Below are 21128 nucleotides of genomic sequence, written 5' to 3' on the forward strand. Positions count from 1 at the left end.
AAAAATGAATAGACCAGATCTTTGTTGGTGGACTGTTTCTGTTGTCTTAAGTCTGTGTATGCCATTGCACTTTATATCCAACAGAGAGCGCCATAGCGTTCTCACTGTGACTGTCCATCTAAGTTTTAGGTTATGTATGTGCAATACTATAATGACGCATTGCTGAATAGTGTGGTTTTGGCAAATAGACAATTTACAAACAAATAGATGATTTGACTTATTTTGGGCAGTCCAGACCTCCTCATGAGACTGTGTCGGCATGTAGGCTCTGCTTAATTGATACCTTCCTCATTCACCTCACTGTGTAGTTTTGTTTCACCTATAAGTGCAGATCTAAATACACCTTCATCTTTATTATAAGCACACAGAGCCTTGTGGACTAATGTAACTTTAGCATGGCTTTGATTTGATTCTGTTTAAACAGGTATATTTGGCAGAATCTGGCCATATTATTAGAGACCAACATCCCCAAAGTGAAGTCTTCATTATCTGCAAGAACTATACTTTTTTTAAAGATGAAAATATTTTAAATTAGGAGATTGTACAATGTGCTTGCTTTGTTTTGCCTGTTCTGGAGGAACTGAATATTTGAATGGCTTTGTTTGTGTCTAAAGATGCAATATGAAAAAAATACTGTAATTCTGGACTGTTTTTTGAGACGATGTCACCTTCAAATCATAAACAAAACCTACATTTGATTCCATTTTGGTCACATATTTTCCAAATGTACTTCCCATGAATCATTAGCTTGATTTGCTAACGTGCTGCTAAAGGATGTCGACTGTTCTCCAGCTGGTTGCAAGAGACAACATACTATAATTATACACTAGATACTTTAGTTGACCACTTATTGCCACTGGGCCATGTTGATGTAGTTGGTGTGACATGGCGTGATCTGTCATAGGCCTACTTGTATTAGCTTGTTGTTCTATAGGTCTGATTAATCAGCTCTGGGGTCACTGAAGCAGAGAAGCAATAATCTCTATTTGTTTAGGAGAAACACTCGTGCACACATTGCATATTATTGTTATGCATACATTGTTGTATTCAGCAACCCCCTGCTTCATATTCATTCAGTGGCTTACAAACACATACCTGGGAGCGGTCCAGAACAACCAGTGTCATCCTGTGGACCACTTAGAACATGTTGACTGGTTGAGTGTTTCTTTTCTGGGCAGTGTCTCTGAATATAGTTCTCTGTGTACCCAGGAGAGTAACCCATGCTGTAGGAGAGTGGGACAGGAAGAACATCCAAACCACAGTTTTTCCTGACTATGACCTTTCGCTCTGGCAATCTGTGGGGAAGTGCATGAGGAAGTAATCAAGTTAGAAAACAACATGTTGGTACAGTTTGTGAAATGGTGTAAGACACAAACATGGAGCTAATGTTGTATGGGCATGATTTGTAGTTTGGGCAGATGCTACAAAAACATGTAAAAACAGATCATGCCACAACTATTTGCTTCTGACATTACTTGCCATCTCTAACTAAATTGCCCTGTACATGTCTCAACAACATCAGAGACTTCTGGAGGAAAAGACATGTAAAAACAAAATGCTAAACTTCAGTCGGACCATTACAAATAGTAGCAGTAGTAGTTGGTGTAGTAATGAAAATGGCTTATACTGTCTCATCCTGAATGGAAATCAGAATTATGGACAACTGAAACATACAGGACACAGAAATATCCAGGCTTAAAGTATCATTTACAGTTTTATGTATTGTATATGCTTACTCTACACGTCATGTCACGCATTTATTTTCAAGTCTTTGCCCATCCAGAAAGAGGGAACCTAATTTTTCTTGGTCTTTCGAAGTTTCTCCACTTGTTTTCTCCTTATTCATCAAATCAGGCACAATACAGAGGGTGAGAATGTACGAACTATGAAGCCCTTCAAGACAAACTTAATGCATTGATGATGTTGAATGTGGAAAACCATTTTATAATGGCAATGTTTGCAAATGATATCTTTTCCCTTACTCACATAAGATCTTGTGTGTATCACAGGGTGATGAGGAATTTTTAAACTAAGATACAAAGGTCACTTATACTGAAAAATGTTCATGACAGTCTATAGTTTAACTTATAAGTCATGTCATGTTAATTTATCAGAACTGTCCTGTGATAAGTCATAGATATAGTTACCAGGGATCTAAATAAAAGGAATGTTTTAAAAAAAATCTATTTAATCATGGAGATATTTTGAAAAAAAAAAAACTTTATTAATTTAACAAGCATACAAAACAACAAATATTTTTTTCAAACTACCAATGCAGTTTCAGTGCAATTCCAAAATATACATCTTCAGCAGGTCATGTTAATCAGTTATTCACATCAGAAACAGCCATTTAAATAATTTCGATTATTATTTGACAATTGTCCTAGCCAGAGGAAGCTCACAAATGATACCTTCTTGAGGTAAAACCGTATACATCCAATCATTTAACATACAAAACAGAGCACTACATCACAAATAAAATGTTAAATACATCAACAAAAACATAAGTACTATAGCGCAACACAAACCAGTGCATTTGTAAACAAAGTATGTAAACAAAGAGGAAGTATGTGGTTACAGATATTTGGTTTGTGGATTTAATAAATACATAGCTGATGCACCATATCCTATCAGATTACCACTTAAGACAGTATTTGGTGTGCCAGTGAAGCACTGTCAGTTGTAAGTTTAAAGGTGAAGGATGAGAAAATTTGGAGTGTTTATATACTATTTAAGGGTAAAGCATAAATAAACATATATAGGCCAATTATTGATAATAAAAAGACCAACTTCCTCTATCCTTCAGTTGTGAAGTGACATTCTGTGTTTGGTTCTACAGCAATATTTAATAATACAGGCAGAACTCATCCACTCACAAAACGACTGTTACTTTAAGACAGGATCAGAGTATTAGCAGGGCACAGCAGAGTGCACGAACAAGCGCTTGAAAGTGGCACTGCCAAAAACTGATGGACTGATTTGAGTTAAGTCCCTTGTGACTGGAGGTTGCTGAATCTTGTGTCTGGCTCAACAGGCTAAGGAGGAGGCCTGATCAGTTACTGATGACCAGCTAACAAATAATCAACCCCAAGTCCACATTTAACAAAGGTTCATTGTCAGTAATCACAGCATAGCTAAGGCCAATAAAATGCTGAGGGATGGCCATCTGAATCAACATAAGCATTACTTCACAACAAATTACTTAAAAATGTGAAATGCTATTCCATCAACATAAAATAACTATTTAGTGGGGTAGCCCGCCTCTATGGTCAATACTGATATATTCCATGATTCTTTACAGTTGACTACACTTTTTTCGTCTCCTTATGCTACAATTATGCTGCTACATAAATGGAACCGTATGGGCACTAAAATCACTAAATCACAATTAGTGCTTGTGTTTCCAGTTCTGCTTAATGATCCATATTGCAAAGTTGTGCAGTCTCAAAAATGTGCACCTTTACTAATTTTCATTTTAACTTTCCTCTGTCATTGATCCATTAAGTTTTCACAAATTTGAGGTCTGAAAAAAAGTTAAAATACATATTCAGTTGCTCCAGGAAGCACACCCTATGCATAAGTTAGTATGTTAGTACTGGATACCGCTACAGTCAGATTCATTTCAGTGTTAGACACATACCGTTGCTGTCGAGTGTGTAACAAACACTGTACTGGCTTATAGAAACATCACTGATAAGGAGGTCAGATTGTAAATCAAACCTAAAGCTAATATGCCCTTAAAAGCAAGGAACTCACAGATATATATCATTCAATAATTGTGCTATTACTCCAATACCTGGGATTCAAAAAGCATTCAAACTTTAAGTAAGCACCCAGCCACACTAACAATATAAGCCTTTAGGTCACAACTGTTAATGGGTGTTTTTGCTTATTACAGCATATTCAATGTACAGATTACTGTATAACTGCTATTAAAAAGAAGGTAAGTGAATTGTGGTCATCTTTTCAAAGAACTGGACTTATGTAAATAGCATGAAAAAGCACAGCATTAACCGATGAGTTCCAGTGAATTGTCACATTACACTCAACTTCTCATGAGGCTGATCAAAACCATAAACTCAAAAGTAGAACCAAGGACTCCAGGTGTCTGTTATTTTTTTCAGGCTATTTCAGCCATGTTATATTCCACGCAAATATACAAAAGAGAAATAAAATGTGTGAGTGTGTGTTTTTGTCTGTGCTTTTACCAGTGAAAAGTGATGTGAAAAGGCATGGTCACAGGTTAAAGGGTAATCACACTGAATCATGGAGTGCCACAAACCTCCCCTTGTGCTGTTCTCTGTGGGTTCAAATATTGGAGTATGTTGTGTTTATGGCCACATGAAAATCAGTGATGTTAGAGCAGGTGTTCTCTATCAGCTATCAAAGGCAAAGCACCTGCTGTGACGTCATTGTTTGGGGGTGTGGACAGAAGTGTGCCATGGTTTAATCTCTTAAGCAGATCAGTATACCAGTACTTTGCGATTCAGTGTTCAATTACCCTTTAAGGCTCCTGGTTTCTCTTTCATCTCTGCATGATTTGTGCACTCTTTTAGCTCCGCCTCTCAAATGTTACCGCTCTAGGTCTCACACAATGTCCATTTTCCCTCTATCTAATGCACTCCTCGTCTGATGGGGTTTCTGAGTCTTCATTATCACCGTCATCCAGCTCGGGAAGATCTCCCCACAGGAGCAGATTCAGGCCTGCAGACACGTTGTAGAATGACAAACACAGCACACAATTAACAGACTGGATTGGCAGAGAATTCCAGTTATATCGAGCGGGTGCTTATACTAACCCGTTGCATCCAGCCTGTTGAGAGTAGATACAGCATCACTATTGAACATCCAGAAATGACCATTGTTACAGGAAAGCAAGCAGGGTTTACAGGGGGCCACAACATGATAGCCCACCACATTACCACTGGGATAGAGGGAGAGAAGAAAGAAAAAATATGTGTCAGCACTTTACTAGGAGCACTGAAAGGTGCTAAATCCACTACTGGGTGTCTATTATCTAACAAATGTTTGTCATGTGTACAATAACAAAAGCTAGAGAATACAAAACTGGCTCCACAGGCCTCAGTGTAGCACCAAACAACATTAGAATAATATCAGAAATAAAAGCCAAATTACAAAATGTTTTTTTTTAAATACAGGTGTATAGAACTGCAGCGATTAGCTGTTCTGTTAACATCAACAGAAACCTAACTAAACTTAACCAACTATTTTGATAATTGATACAAAACTGTTCAAGTAAAATAACCAAATACTGTCTAGCTTTAACTTCTCAAAAGTGAGAATTTGCTTCCTCTTTCAGTTTTATTTCACTGTAAATTTAATGTCTTGGAACTGGACTGAAAACAAACTGGAAACTATACATTCTGAAAAAATGTGATGGGCATGTTTTACTGTTTTCTGATGTTTACTACATCAATAAATTGATTTTCACTAGATCAGCTGATTAATCAAGAAGATAATATCAATCAAAATGATTGATAATTGTTAATTACATATCTAAGTGTGACCTATTAGTTTGCTGTGCTTTGTCTTAACATTTCACATCAGCAGATGGTCTTCCTAAGCATGCTGTAAAGCTCTGCAGCATATAAAAGAGTTTCACATACCACTTCAGACAGGCGATGTCTCTCAGTTTGCATTTGCAGCTTTCAGTGGAGTAGCAGCTGGCCACAAAGTCAACAGTTCTTGGGGGAGGATGGAGTAATGACAACATGGTCATGAAAGTTTCCAGCCCAAACAGATTTCATAGTTTCATAGAATAATTGCAGATAATCCCTGTAGGTCTTGGCGTCAAAACAGCATCTGACTTACTTTAAAATGAACATTTAGCCGTCTGTTCGCTACAGGTTTTAAACCATAAACAAAGGTCAGCAGCGTTGCTAACCAGATCAGCACTTACCTGTTGGGAGGTATATCAGTTGAAAAAAGCTCGACCTCCGTGTCTGCAAGAAGTACTGCTTTCATGCCTCTTGTGCAGAGCAGGCTGTCACAGAAGATGCAGTTCACCTGTGTCACACACTTGTTTTTGAAATTAGCGTTGGATGTAGACATCGTTTTCCTCTCGCTCTTTCCGCACCCACACGGCAAATGGGACAAAATAAATGTTGCTGTCTGTCCGTTTAGCTCGGTAACTTCAACGTTAACGCTATAGCTCTAACGTCCTTGTGCAAACATTAGCCTAACGTTTCTTCTAACGAGAAGACGAAAGGCTGCTAATGTTAGCTTGTGTAGGAAACGCTCAGAAAAACATCTACTTCCGCGAAACAACCTCTGTGTAAGTAAAACGGTTTGATGTAATATTAACAAATACACGATATCAGCGAACAACTGGCCTGTTCCAAACAACTGGCTCAGCTTCCATCAGATGTAGTTAACAGCTAACTAAATAGCTGTCAGCTTTGTTTACAACTTCCTGGTATTTAACGGCACTTCCTGAAAGTACATTTAAAAGACCCCAGACTTGACTTTGATTGGATACACGCCATAGTAACCGACACCATTGGACGCCTTTATTACAAAATATAAATTTGATTGGCTAAGAATGTGACTGACGACACCCACTTTCAAAAGCTCTGAGACGCGATTGGTCCGATTGCTTGTTATTCAAATTCCGTTCCTCCAATCGCGGCGTGGGAAGTGTAGCCCCTGTCCTACAAAATTAGGCGGGGCTGCGGTTTGAACAGTAAATAAATAAATAAACAAATAAATAAATAAATAAATGTGGCTGTGACATTACAGCGACTCTACGTTAATTTGTTAGAAATTGTTAAGGTCGAAATACGGTGTCTATACATTTAATTCCCACTGTGCTATACAATCTTTGTGTTTCCTATAAATGTCTATATTCGTACAGTTAATGGTAATAAACTATTAATAAATTATTTTCACTTTACATCTGACCTTTTATCCTAAGTACCCAAGAGAAAATATCTCAAATGTTCTTTTCTGTAAAAACTCAGTTTTTAAAAGTTTGCGCTTTGGTAGTTAATTAATGAAACTGTAGGTCAAACTATTCACACACCTGTCGGACTTTACTTTTCCTTCAGGGGTTTGTGTGCAGCAGATGCGGTTCCTGTACTAACATGAGTGCCCGTCCTGCTCTCTGGGCTGACCAGCAGCCAGCCCCTCCATCTCCACCCGGCTCTTCCTCTCTCTCATTTCAGCAGGAGGAAGAGGAGCAGTTCAGTTCAGCTGCAAGACCAATAGCCGCTCACAGCATTTCATATTTGAAAAAGTTTCTGGAAGCGCCGGCTGACGAGGTTTCACTGTTTTTTAAGAGGGGAATGAATCTTCTTTCACTTGCAGTTGTTTGCACCATAACCGGTTTTGAGGAGGCAGTGAGGCGCGGCGGCGGATGGGAACATAGAGGATCAGCAGCAGCAGCAGCGCCAAACTCACAATGCGCCCGGAGTGAACAGAGGCGAGGACACAATACTGATCCACGGGCACACTGAGGAGCTGCGATCTCTCATCTGGGCTCTGTTTTCCTTCTTCCAAACCTCGTCCACGGTGGCATTTCCTCCTCCACGGCCGATTTATTGATTGATTGAGACAAAACTGACTTCGTGACGAGAGCAAGTGGTTTGATCTCCAAACTCAGCCATGACGTCTCCGGCGAAATTCCGAAAGGACAAGGAGATAGTGGCCGAATATGAAACTCAAGTTAAAGGTAAAACTTTTTTTTTTTAAAGCGTCCCTCAAGGACAAACTGAATATGCCTTTAAATCTGCGTTTTCTTACTATACGGTGTGTTTTCCTTGACTTGGTTCATTACATTGGTTTTCTATAGCCCACCCTCTCCTTTCACGCGTAAAGGATCCGTTTGCCTTTTTATTTCCGCAAACATTTATGAAGGTTGACTGTCGTTGTGCAAATGTTGCATATGGGTAACATATCAATAATCGCAACCCTTATCTTGATCAGCGTGTTTTCAGTCGCTGTGTTCGCTCGGCTTTAACGCAGCACGCAGATGGCCAACAAAGACAGGGAAAAAACGTTCACAAATCAGGATTGTTATCCAGATATGGCCTGATATGGTCTCTAAAGAAAAGCTTAGGTGCATTGGTGTGTGTATGTTGTGCAGACTACCCAGAGGGCCGGGGTTTCGCCATGGAATAAGGCAGGGCGTTTTCTCTCCCTCTCTGTCTCCTGCGTGTCTGTGCTGCTGGTGTGCACTGCCGTTCATGCTGTAAGCTTGTGTGTGTGTGTGTGTGTGTGTGTGTGTGTGTGTAAGGCTTAAACACAGATTGCAATTAAACGATCAATTTGTGTTGTCCATTGATCACAGTTCATTGCTGTTGCATCTTATGGATGATAAAGGCCATCAGAGGTGAGCAGGGTTAGGGGAGCAGATTGTAGTGGTTAGAGAGGGGCGTTCAGATGTTAACTCTTTACTGGCTGATTAGTGTGTGTGTTCCTGTGGCCAGACTGGCACATTGTTTTTCATTTGGGCCCTTTCAGGTTGAAGATCTATATCTATATATTCAGATCTATAGGTTGAGTGATGCACAGTAGGCAGGGGGAGGAGTGGGAAAGCAGAGAGGTGGCAGGAAGACACAGGACAGGATATTGTCCTCCTCGGGAACAGCATGTTTCCACTGCGGCTGCAGTTCCAGATCACTAGATAAGATGGACCACCACCTTCTTAATTACCACTGCTTCTCATTTCCAATTAGGAACAGGACACTGACTCTCTACCTGGCTTTGTCTACACATTGTCACCTCATGACTCTGTTGTGTACAGCCAGCAAGTCAATGAGAAACAAAGTGCATGTTCAGAGTGTTATCATAAATCTGTGTGTTGTCAAACTGGAACGTCTGGTGTTAATATACAGATGGATGACAAATTGAAGGAAAAACCAAGTGTTGTAGTAAAATATGGAGCCACCATAAGCTGCCAAAACTGCTTTAGTGCCCTATGGCTCAGATTCAACAACTTTCTGGAAATCTACTGGAGGGATAAACATAATTCTCAGAAATAATATGCACAGGTGCCCAAATGAGTTCGAGCTCTGATGATTGCAAAATGCAAATCATATGATTGGCAGCAGTTTCATACATATTGAGCTTGTGATTGAGCCCTATAGCATAGCCTTTTAATTTGATATCACAATAATATTGGCAGAGATTTAACTATCCAACTCTAAGATAATCTTGTCATCTGAATTAGCAGAAAGAGTAATCCAGGGTAACTGTTTACCACCTCTTATTAACAGCTTCCTCTTCTTAATCTGCCGATCTGCGAACTCCTTTAGCTGTCACCACAGTAACATTAGTGTTGTTGTCTCAATGTCCCGGTAGAGCGCTGTTTGGGCTTGGCAGCCAGTGTAAAGTCTTCCTGCCCATGCTGCATTGTGAGGGCTGTCTGTTTGTTAGACTGTGGACTTAATGTTTGTCCATCGAGCCTCGGCATCGATTCCTCCTGTCACCTACTCCACTGCTCCCTGGTGAACAGCTGCGTTATGCTGTCTCTCCATGCCTCACTCTGTCCGCACGCTTTTCCACATACCATCTTCCCTATCTGTGATGAATGCATGGCAGGGTAAACCTGTGTATCTGCTTAACTGCTGTGTGTGTTTCAAGATGCTGTTTGCTTGCTGTGGCATTCCCAGCATTCTGCCCCCTGTAGGAGACACAGTCTGTCATTACCCTGTGCACTGCTATTAAAGGTTCTTTAATGGAGGGTATCGAGCAGCTACATGTCACATCTCTGTCTCCTTTGTATTTGTTAACACACGTCTGTCCTGTTTTCCAAATCTTGATTATATCTGCTCTGCTGTTTAAGTCCTGCAAGCCGAAGAACCAGAGACCTGCTCTCTGCTCTAATCAGATGGCAAGTATAGCCTTTACATGCTGCAGCCAAACACTGCAGTATACATACAAATGGCTTATATAAGTAAACTTCTGTAACAGGACAAGAAGATGCTAATACACACACATTCACATATACAAGGGCTTGACAAAGCAACTCAAGCACTTGATCACTGCATTTGCACTGATTATTTTAAGTGTTAACACACTTGGCTCTCAAAATAGAAAAGAGCTCAGAGATAAAGGTGGATTTGTTAGGAGAACAAATCAAAAAGTCGTAGAAGAACAGTGTGTTTCATATTGATCATTTAAGATCCTCCATTGGCATATGTTGTGGTTTGTTTGGCTAAATTTGGCTAAATATACCTCCAGGTTGGTTGGTGATAGGCCTATCGTACACTCCCCTTCCAACACTGTACTAGTTTCAGAATAGTATGACATATGTATTCTCATGAAGTTTTAACATGACAGTCGTGCCAAGCAGACAGGAACTTAGGTGAGATTGAGATAATTTAAGGATTATTCTGTCCCTTGTTGTTTTGACCACTAGACTTTTACAGCTGACAAATACTACTATTTTGTATTTAATCTAATCTGACCTGTCATTTTTCATGATGTGTCGGTTTTACTTTGACTACCTCCATGTCTTTCTGCAGTGCAACGTTTATGTGAATGGCTCCATAGAGTAGGAATGAGGCTGTTACTGGACACTCACCTGTTGAAGCTGATGAACATGGCTTTTGTTAATCCATGAAAAAGATGACAGTATTCAAGCATTAGGGCTTGAATACTGTCATCTTTTTCTCCGTCTGTCTGCTTTCACACAGAGCAGAGGGCTGATACTGTACTGTGGGATTCTGGCTGATGTAAGGAATGTTCCTATTGCTCAGGAAGAGGGTGTGTGTGTGTGTGTGTGTGTGTGTGTGTGTGTGTGTGTGTGTGTGTGTGTGTACGTGTACACAAAGACACAGTAGGACAGAGCAACTGAAAGGTGAGAGTAAGAAAGCAAGAGGAAAACTAGAAATAGAAAGTGAGACACATTTAAAGGGGGACAGGAATGTTGTAACACAGATGCAAATGGTTATACACTGTGCTGAAATGGAGTTAAGGAATGAGCTTATCACCGACCATTTGTAGTTCACAGAGCATTTATTTGGAGTTGATACCAGAAAACTACTTTGCTATTAGAAAGCTGCCAAATTACTCTGAGCTGTGTCACTAACACGGACTCCCTAACATTTATCCAATCAGTGCACATCTACCAGCTATCACGATCTCAAGTTTACCCGTCAGCGACCTCGGCACATTACTTGAAGGGAAAGTTTTAATTCGTACAATGGGACATTTTTAGTGCAAAATTAGGGTGCTGTAGAGTGCTGAGTCTTTAAAAACATTTGACAGATGTTTTATTTTTCATGTGCATACTTCAGCATCTGTCGGGGTTTTACACATCTGGGGAGGTTAAGAGGTTGCCTTTGCAAAATAGCTACCACTGTTGCCGCTGATAAAATGTATTGATTGTGGTGTGTTTGTGGTCTGTCAGAGAAATACAAAGAGGCATGTATGGCCATTCACTCTGATAATGTGCTGAATAACTTATTGATTTTTAGACTAAATACTGACAGATGTACACACACACACACAAAGAGTCGAGCAGCATCAGCACAGGGCTGTGAAGTATTATAATTGTCAACTCATTGAGTTCGCTCTGCAGATATGTTGTTCTGTCTGCCTGAAGAGGAGCGAGTGCCTGTGGACAAAAACCAAGACTGTTTGTGTGCTTATGTGTATGTCACTGAGCTGAGTGTTTATGAGGAAGCCAGAGAAACATATGACTTAGGATAAATGGCTGCTTTCACTTAGACACAAAGGTAGTGAGATTTGTCTGCAAGCAGGATTGTGGGTCTGTGCCTGAATGTGTATGTGAGGTTCTGTGTCACATGAATTGTTATTACCTGATGTGTGTTTGATCAGGAGGAGGAGGGACACTGCAGATAGGTGTTGCTCATTCGTTAAAATCTATGATGCGGTTTGAGACAGAAGAAAGAGAACTGTCAAATCTGGGGGAAGAGAGGAACAGCATTCAACACTGACCCCTTGGCTGCAGTTGCCCTCACATCAGCCACGTGTGGTTGGAAAGATGTGGGAGGACATCTTTAAGCTAATCAATTAGAGGCACTTTGAGGGCTTTGTGTGTGATATTAACTATCCTGTGTCAATTAGGGTTGGACTGTATTGACTGAGTCCAGTGTAGCAATTACCAACCACAAGTAAATCACACATATCTGAATGCTATGTGTGTTTCTACTCACTGTATACTGTACAAGTGTGTGTATGTCTGTCAGGAGGGCTTCACTGTCTTTTTGTTTTGTGAGCTGAAACAAAATTGCTGACAGAACTTAAAACATTTATTCCTGATTGATTATTTTATGTGAGACCGAGGTTCAGGGGTCACACACAAAAACACACTGATTATACAATGAGTGTGCACTTCCTGTTTAGGTCCATAGCTTTGTGTTTGGGGAAGGGGATCAACTATCTTTCACATAAAATACACATGCATACAGTGCGACTATGCTTGGTCTCTTCAGTCAACAGATGAAGGTGCAGTTTTGTGTGTGTGTGTGTGTGTGTGTGTACAGTAGCAGTCACTGCTGTGTCAGCACCACACACAACATGGCTGAAAACACTCATTGATTTTTTTTTTTGTTCCCTTCTACCGATCTGCTTCCTCATTTTTCAGCATTCAATATGACAGTTTACTACATGGATCCTCCTGCACCTGAGTGAAAACACAATGTACTAACGCTGTGCAGAGTTGGCGTCCTTCACTGCAGACACACACACGCACACACACACATACACAGAGTTCTGGTTACAAGTCAGTGAGTGTGTTATTGACATTTGGATTGAGTCATTTAATCCATCTCAGCCCCCATCCCTGCATTCTCTGTACAGTCTCTATGGTATACAGATCAGTCACTGTAGTTGTACAGCAGGCCCACAGTTCATTATTGTGAACAGCGAGATGTACCTTAGATAGACTGGGCTGGAGGATGAAGGGAAAAAAATTCTAACCACGTGGCTAAGAAAAAGGCGGCTGATGAAGCCAAGTGGGTAGGGTCAGAGTTCAGCTGCTAGATGTCTGCTGTTCATTGGGACCAGATGTTCCAGATGCTCTGATTGGGCAACAGATGTTCTGTCTGGCGTGGTTGGCTAATCCTGAAAGTCTGGCTGCCCCCCTTTACTAAGTCTTCAGCACTGTGGAATGTGGGGATTGGTTGAAATCCACCCTCCCTCTTTTCAGGTGCTGCTGCATTAAGGTTGAAGAAGTTATGAGGCTTTTTTGGCTCAGCCTGACAACTTGAAAAAGCTGTTTGAGGGTTTAGGTTAAAATTAGCCTACATTAGGGTTATGGTTGGGGATAGGCATTTAGTTGGCTGAGGTTATGGTTACAGTTGGGGAATGCATTATGTCAATGAGTGTCCTCACAAAGATTAAAGTATGTGTGTGCAATGGTATGTATGTGTGCACTCACAGAAACACTGCCTCTTTTACTGACATTTTGGAACATGATGAAACTGATGTCATGCAAAACACACATATCTGTCCAGTCTGGGTGGCTTTTACCTGCTGTTGGCATTTTGCATAATGTCAACTGTAGCATTCCACCCACACTATTGTTTTCTGTGAAATGAAGCTGCACATTGTTGTGGTGAAGTAGACGTTACGACTCATTCATATTTGTATGTATGTGTGTGGACTAGAGATGCTCAATGCAAATAAAACATTTTTTTATACTATGTGTTTTATATTACGATACAGTGCATTTTCTAAAAATTCAATTAGCAAATGTTCCTATTGATAAAATAACCTAATTAGAGTGTTAGACCTTGTGTATATTGATGTTTCTGTTAAACACACACACATACAAACATACACATTGCAACAGCAGAGCAATTGGTGAAAGTATGTAGAAATATAAAAAGCAGATCCATGCTCTCTACCTCTTTCTCTCTCACACACACACACACACACACACACACACGCAGAGTTTGTCAAACCCTTCTCTCACCCTCTTTTTTTAAAAAATCTTTTTCTTTCTCCCTGCCTACATCCAATGAACAATCAGACCATTGTGAGAAGAAGTGCTGGTCTTCAACTCAAACTCTGTTTTTCTCACTCCTTTTTCCCTGATGGTTGTCAGCCATGATGAAATGTGACACACTCATTTTTGACTCGCCTACTTTGGCAGCTTAAACCAACAAATATCAGTTTATCATTGCAGCAAACATATGTGACACACATTTTGTGTGTGCATGCAGGCGGCCCTCCACCGGACGCTGGCGCACAACCGGCTGAGAGGATGTTTGTGTGTGTAAAGAACATCTTTGAAAGATATATAAAGCCGGGCAGGGAAAAACCCTGTCATATCCTCAGTAAAACAATTAATAGGAGAACAGACATCAGCTGTACATAAATAGGAGAGAGACAGAAAGAAGGGAAGGGAAGAAAACACAACAGTAGAAAGGTTGGATAATGCTCCCAAGAGACAGCAGAGGAAACAGGTTGTGTTTGAACAGTGCTCACGTGGCCAGAAAGCTGAAGGAGAAAAAGTCTGACCAAGGAGGGAAAAAGATGGGGGGGAGTGAAAGAGGAAGGTACAAGGAGGAAAAAGAGGAGGAGGGGATCTGGGAAACACAGCAGTGAGGCCTGAATAGAAGAGAATTTATGAGAAATATAAGGAAGGGAAGAAGCCCTGCGACTTTTATCTGTATGATCCATCTGCTAAATTCAGTGTATATGTGTGTGTACAGTATCCACTTGTATTATCCTTCCTCTCTCCTTCCCCCTCCATCAGCAGCTTCTCTCTGCACGTAGGCAGAGTTGGTTGCTAGGGTTACTGAATTGCCCCCATTTTTCTGGGTTTGTGAGGAGCAGAGGGAAAATCAGAAAGAATAATGTAGATTTGTCTCCCCTGTAGGGCCTGGGTAATCAGGTTACCACTATACACATCCGCACACTTTGATTCCATTTTGAACCTTCAGACTTTGGTCTTTTCAGGTTTTCTCTCTTTTGCTTTCTTGCCTTGCATCCCTGTTCCCCTTATTTGCTCCCCTCCGCCTCCTTTATTTCTTCTTTTTATTGCTGTCTTTCTCCATGGTGTCACTGCTGTTTCCTCATCTCCCGCAGGCTGTGGGGTGGTATGCTGTGTGTGTGTGTGTGTGTGTGTGTGTGTGTGTGTGTGTGTGTGTGTGTGTGTGTGCGTGCGTGCGTGCGCGCGCGCGTGCGTGTGTGTGTGTGAGATGAAGGGAAGTGCAGTTTGGGTAAAGGAAAAGCAGAATCATACTGTTGTTTCTTCAAAGTAATTTGCCTTGTCACTGATGCGTTAACCTTGATATTTATGAAAGCCTGAGGTCACATTTTGAGCTTGCGTTAACATCAAACACTATATATGAGTACCAACTGACTGAGGGTGGGTGGGTTTATGAGGGTATCAAGGAGAGGAATTCACTGTTGTGACAAGTTTAGTTTTTGTGTGTGTTGGAACTGAGCAATCACTGCATGCTGGCACTCACCGTTCGGGTTAACACCTCTGCTAATGCTGTTTTAATGAAGCCATTCATCACCTCATCTCGGCTGAGTCTGCCTCACTTACACCCTAACACAATGACTCTCGCTTTTCTCTCCTCTTTCCTTCTATATGAATGCATGTAAGGACATGGTGTTCTTCCCCTGTTTGCTATGTTGATGCACCAGTTCTATTTTAGTTATTCCCAGCATCAAAGCTGTTGTGGTGCAGATTTCTCCCAGTTTCATCCAGTGCTTGTTCCTGCATTAGCGCAGACATGGAATGACCTATTTGAAACACTGAGTCCTAGCTTTACTTTAAACCTACAATGAATGTGGGAACACTCTAGTTTTCTTTGCCACAGACATCGTGCACATATTTTTTTTCCTACAGTGTGATGATAAAAACAGCACACACTCTTGTATGTGTATGTAGCTGCCCTGATGAAGAGCATCCTTTGCTTTCCAGAACAATAAGGTCAGCCCTTCCCTCTTTGCCCTAACCCTCTCCATATGTCCTAAACCAGATGCACTATAATCCACACTGAACCCCATGTCACTGCACTACAGCATGTAGACTGTGTGGGGTGTGTTTGAGTGTGTGTACTGCTAAACATGCTGACCTCAGCTGAAGGTAACACTGAGGTTACCTTTAGCCTGTTATGTAGCAGCAGGAAGTAGATGCAACTTCCTCCTGTCGGATTCCTTTTTACTCATCCATCTCTCTCATAAGCATTCACCCAACATAGGTTGAAAGTGAGTTCAAGCGAATGTAAAAGTGGCTTTTTGCATAGAGACATTTTATGGGGTGAACAGTCTACAAAGAGCAAGAAAGAGCAACAACAGAAAGACAGTTATGGAGGGTGTGGTTGTATTGGCATATCTAAACGCTAATCTCTGTGAATGCATTTATGTATTTGTGCATGTTGGAATTAAATGTTAGCGCTGGTGTGACTGAAGCCACTCTGAAAATGTTTTTTTACCTGCAGCAGATCTGTTGGATGTTGGTTGGATCTGTTTAGAAGCACCAGCACATACCTGAGGCTTGATATTTATCTCACTGGTTTGCAGACTCTTGTTCTGCCTCTCACTGAGCTTGGCCAGGGGGGCAATGGTGTGTGTGTGTGTGTGTGTGTAGAGCATACTGATATGTGCTCTTTACTCATGCATGTTTAGGCGTGTGCTGAGGCTGTGAAATATGTACTGTCAAAGTCAACAGATACAGTTTGTTTCTGTGAACAAAACATCTGGGACGCAAGGATGGCATTATGATAATGACATAAGTGTACCCTTAATTAGGAAATGTCATTAAATACAATACCGTATGTATGTAATGTACTCAGGCTGCTGTTTGCTTTGCTCTGTCATTGAAAGAGTTGTCATACTTCAGAAGAAACACAGACCTGCTGGCACAGGCATATTTGCATTTTTACTAAGTGCCTGAACTACAGTAAGTGGACATGTCCCTATTCTATTGCAGGGCTGACATACAGAGACAGATGAACATTTCTTTGGACTGTGGGAGGAAACGGAGAAAACTGGTGTCATGCTTGCAAGCTGCAATGATGCATTTGCAGACTGTTAGTCAAGTGAGCCAATAACAGTGTCAGATGATGTCAGCAAAAATCCCACATAATGAGATTGAGTGGATGTTTTATGGCCTGAGTCCACTGGACAAACTGTGTCATCTTCAATGCCTAAATAGTCGTAGTCAAAATATTTTAATTGAGCAAGACAGCAAGGGAGAGTTTAGAGTGCTTAATGAGTCAGTGGCATTCCATCACCAGTGACGATAAATTACAACAACATGTGTCGACATTTTTAAATAATTATCAATACAAACCACAGTAATAGATTCACATACAAAGTAAGTACTGTAGGAATCAACTTAGATACAGTTGTGCTCATGAATTTATGAACTATCTGAAAACTATTGGCTATTTGGAAAATACAGCTGAAGATGCAGAACATGTGTCTGCCTGATTAAAATCATAATGGCAACTATAATTACTAATGATACTATCTCACCACTTTGCTTTGCTGTTTATATCTTTTTAAAATGGGCCGTTTGTGTCAAGAGTAAATTTATAAGCACAGCTGTATGTTCAACAGGTGAAGTGTTGATGTTGTCATCTGTCAGTAGGTAAAGCTCAATATGGTGATGCCGAACAAGCGTTTATTGTATTGCTCTATTCAGGCCTGTGATTAAAAGTGATTCCCTGCCAGTGTCCCCCTCACTGTGCGCTGTGTAGACCACGTGCTGACCTATACTATGGGATGCCCCTCTCAAATTACCGCCTTCGTCTGTCCCCTCATCCTCCCCCTCCCGTCTTACATTCCGACTCAGTCCATGTGCTTCAAACAGAGTGGAAATGGGAACATCCCTCCCCTTATACATTCACACATACACACAGTCCTGTTGTTCAGTGTCCCATACAGGACAAGAGTTGTTGTGGAGCTGGTGGTTGCTTTCCATATAGATTATACACAACATGCTACACTCTATATTGTAACTTTGTGAGCTGAGCACTTTGTTGAAGAGGACATATGCTTTTTCTTGGAAATAAGTGAAGACAGACCTTGGGTATGTAAAAGATGGAGAAGTTGATGGGGAAGAAAAGAAGAGGGGTTACAGAGGTGGGATGGCCTGTAGCACAATGAGCCTTCCCATCCATCACCTCATCACATTTGTGGCCCAGCTGCTTGATGCAAGCATGTTCTTCTGCCCCCCCCCCCCAACTCTTTTTTCTTCCTCTTCTTCCCTGAATCCTCCCTCTTCACTTTCCATTCTCTCTGTGATTTCTTTCTGTCTGAGGGCACTGTTGTGTGTTAAAGGTTGGTGTCCATGGCACATATGCACATACACACAGGCGTTCTCTGTGTTAAGGTTGCAGTGGGAGGCAGCAGGCAAAGTGACTGAATGAGTGACTGGAGCTCTTGTCATGTGCTGGTGGTGGTATTCCCTCTGAGGAATGTGGAGGAGAGAGTTTCGCAGTATGGAGTGGCCGATTCCCACTAAGTATAAGCCTTTAGGAAACCTTAGTCCTTTTCAGACAGCGATCCCAGTATAGTGCCATTAAGCTGACCCATCATTAGAACTGCTTTGCTTATTTAGAGTAAGGCAAATAAAGCAGGGAGGATGACACCGCAGGGTTGTTTTTACAGAGCTGCTGTCATCCCAGCAGTTGTGGTGTGACATTTAAAGCGATGTCTGGCTTGACGTATAACACGTGTCGGAAATGGGAATCATGCTGATGTTGTTTTGTGGATCAGCTGAGAAGATATACCAACATATACAGTCAAACTCTTAGCCAGCCTGTAGATACATTAGTGCATGTTGGTTAATAACAACGTGTCATTAGTAACTTTATAAAATCACTATGGCTATGTTAGCCTCTAGTTGCAAGCTAAGAGCCAATATTACATAAGGTGCTAATTACATCTACCAGTCTGAGTCTGCTAATTACCACCAATGGAATCTCAATACTCAATATTCCTGACTTGGTAACCTGATACAGTGTTTTCAGTGATGTACCTGGCGGAAGCAGAGGTGGTTGCTGTTGTGCGATGCCGGTGGTAATTTGCATATATTTGACTATTAATCAATTTTATTTAATTTACAATGAAGGACAAAGACCAAATGTGTCTTGGGGCCCTTTTCAGAGGTTTATTGGACTATTTTGTGAAAAAAGTTGCTTTTTAATAATACAGGTTTAAGAGTTCTGTTTGTGAACTTCATCTTCTATGTTGTGTACAACTCTTTGATCAAATGGTCTACAATGCAGGACTGCTGAGAGTAATGTTATAAAAAAGTAGCTAAAAGGCCAAGATGTGCAAAAACACTGAATTCAATGTAAATAAAAGGAAAACAAACTTACAGCAGTGTTTTTTTTTTTTCAATGTTTATCCTGTTTTAAAGCTGCTATTGTATCGTCACACAACACCCTGACTCTTAATGGCCATTGTCTTTGTTGCTGATGATGGCCAGGAAGGCTTACAGTATGTGTGAGTCAGGTCCCTGGCTGTATCTCGCACCATTGTGTCCTGCTCTGGCTGGGGTTTAACAATGATGGCACTGTCCTTTGAGTGAAATACATTGCCGTCATAGCTTACATTCTACATGGTCCATATGCATGGTTGTCAGCTGGCCTCACCATGGATTTCACAGCATCAAGGCCATTTTGAATTCATGAATTATTTTGTTGTCTATGGTACAGTGGGGAGAATGTGTCCGACTGGTAGCAAGGAGGGAGGGAGAGTCTGTGATTTTCCTTGTTATGTGAAAAAGTGGGAGCAGAGAAAGAAAAGGAATTAGCTCTTCTCTTTAGCGAGTGAAAGAGGAGCGTACGCCTGATGTCTGGGAGCAGGAGACTCAGAACAGCAGGACTCTGCTCGATCAAACAGGCTTCCGCTGTGGATAAGAAAGCGAGGCGGACGGAGAGAGAGAGAGAGAGAGAGAGAGAAAACCACAAGTAGTGATGGGATAAAGGATAGAAAGGAGAGAGTTTCAGAATAGAGAGATTTTTTACAATAAATGGCATTAATGACCATATCACCTAGTGTCTGACTCATAATGGTCTGTGTGAGTCCACTGAGGCAAGTTTAGAACAGGTGTGGGCCACATGTCTCCCTGTGCTCTCCCATGACCCTTCACCTCTTGTCTTCCCTGCAAGCCACAGACTTTCTCTGGGGATCTGCTGAAAACATTAAAGCCCACTGTTAAGAGGTATGATCATTGTACAAGGAAATGTAAGATCCCTTTGGAATTACCAGGTTATAAAGGTAGCTGGCCATAAAATGTGATCTGATATACATCAGATCACATCAACATGCTAAGTGAGAACAGGTCTCTTCCACAGTATCTCTGTGTTAAAATCTGGGCTCTGACTGCACCACTCCAGAAGGCACATTTTCTGTTTTTGAAGTCATTCTGTAAATTGAATCCAACTGAATCCAACATCTTCTGACCTTCAGCTTGTGGACAGCCACTCTGACATGAACCTGCATGATGCCTGGAGAAACTTCATTTATTCCTTCATTATCCAGGGGCAGTAAGACAGTCCCATCATGATGCTCCATCCACTCCATTTCACTGGTAGAATGATGATTTGTGTGTGCATGCAATATGTCGTATTTATGCCCCATGTAGTCCTGCTTGGTCTTCCCAAACAATTCAACCTTAGTTTCGTCTTTTCACAAAGCCTTTTCCCAGTAGCACTGTGGAGAGTCAGGCTGCTTTTTGGCCAAGGTTCAGATGCATGGTGATGTTGTTTTGGAGAGCAGTGGCTTCCTCTGTGGTCAGCACTGTGATTCATGCAACCATGCACGAATGCATGATATGTGGATGATAACAGATGTGAACTGGCTCCAATGATTTCTTCTTCAGGCCTTTGGCTGTTACTGTCTGTTACTTCCAAAGGGAGTAGCTACACGTCCAAATACTCCACATTTATAGACAAAGTTTGGTTGAAATTTCCAATTCTTGCATGTAAGTGATCAGGTGCTTTTCGTAAGTCCAAGTAGCTCTAACCCTCCACCTCTCCATCTTGTTTCATTGATTGGACTCCAGGTTTGCTAACTCCTGACTCCTATCAGCTTCTATTGATGCAATTAGCCAAGGGGTTCCCATATTTTCCAACCTACACGGTGAATGAAGCCTCATATGGAGAAGAAGCATATATGATTTGTGTGCTATCACTTCCTACAATAATACTAGCTCCAACCGT

General features: G+C 41.2%; 2 protein-coding genes across 5 annotated transcripts in view; one reads left to right on the forward strand and one right to left on the reverse strand.

Moving 5' to 3' along the window:
- Positions 1-2207: 2207 nt before the first annotated feature.
- Positions 2208-6635, reverse strand: LOC113130868 (protein FAM72A). Its single transcript, XM_026307822.2, has 4 exons — positions 5921-6635; positions 5628-5705; positions 4800-4924; positions 2208-4704 (listed from the first exon to the last, which is right to left on the reverse strand). Exons 1-4 carry the CDS (start codon positions 6070-6072, stop codon positions 4610-4612), a joined length of 450 nt encoding a protein of 149 aa, XP_026163607.1. The 5' UTR covers positions 6073-6635; the 3' UTR covers positions 2208-4609.
- Positions 6636-7173: 538 nt separating this feature from the next.
- Positions 7174-21128, forward strand: part of srgap2 (SLIT-ROBO Rho GTPase activating protein 2) — a 49100-nt gene continuing 35145 nt past the window's right edge. For 3 of the 4 annotated variants that reach the window (XM_026306682.2, XM_033325214.1, XM_026306685.2), the window contains exon 1: positions 7174-7690. In XM_026306682.2, coding sequence (XP_026162467.1) covers positions 7624-7690 — 67 coding nt within the window. In that variant the 5' untranslated portion in view covers positions 7174-7623. The remainder of the gene's footprint in view (positions 7691-21128) is intronic. The other variant, XM_026306683.2, reaches the window with a different exon arrangement.

Source organism: Mastacembelus armatus, chromosome 5 (assembly GCF_900324485.2).
Source record: "Mastacembelus armatus chromosome 5, fMasArm1.2, whole genome shotgun sequence".
Classification (NCBI taxonomy): Eukaryota; Metazoa; Chordata; class Actinopteri; order Synbranchiformes; family Mastacembelidae; genus Mastacembelus; species Mastacembelus armatus.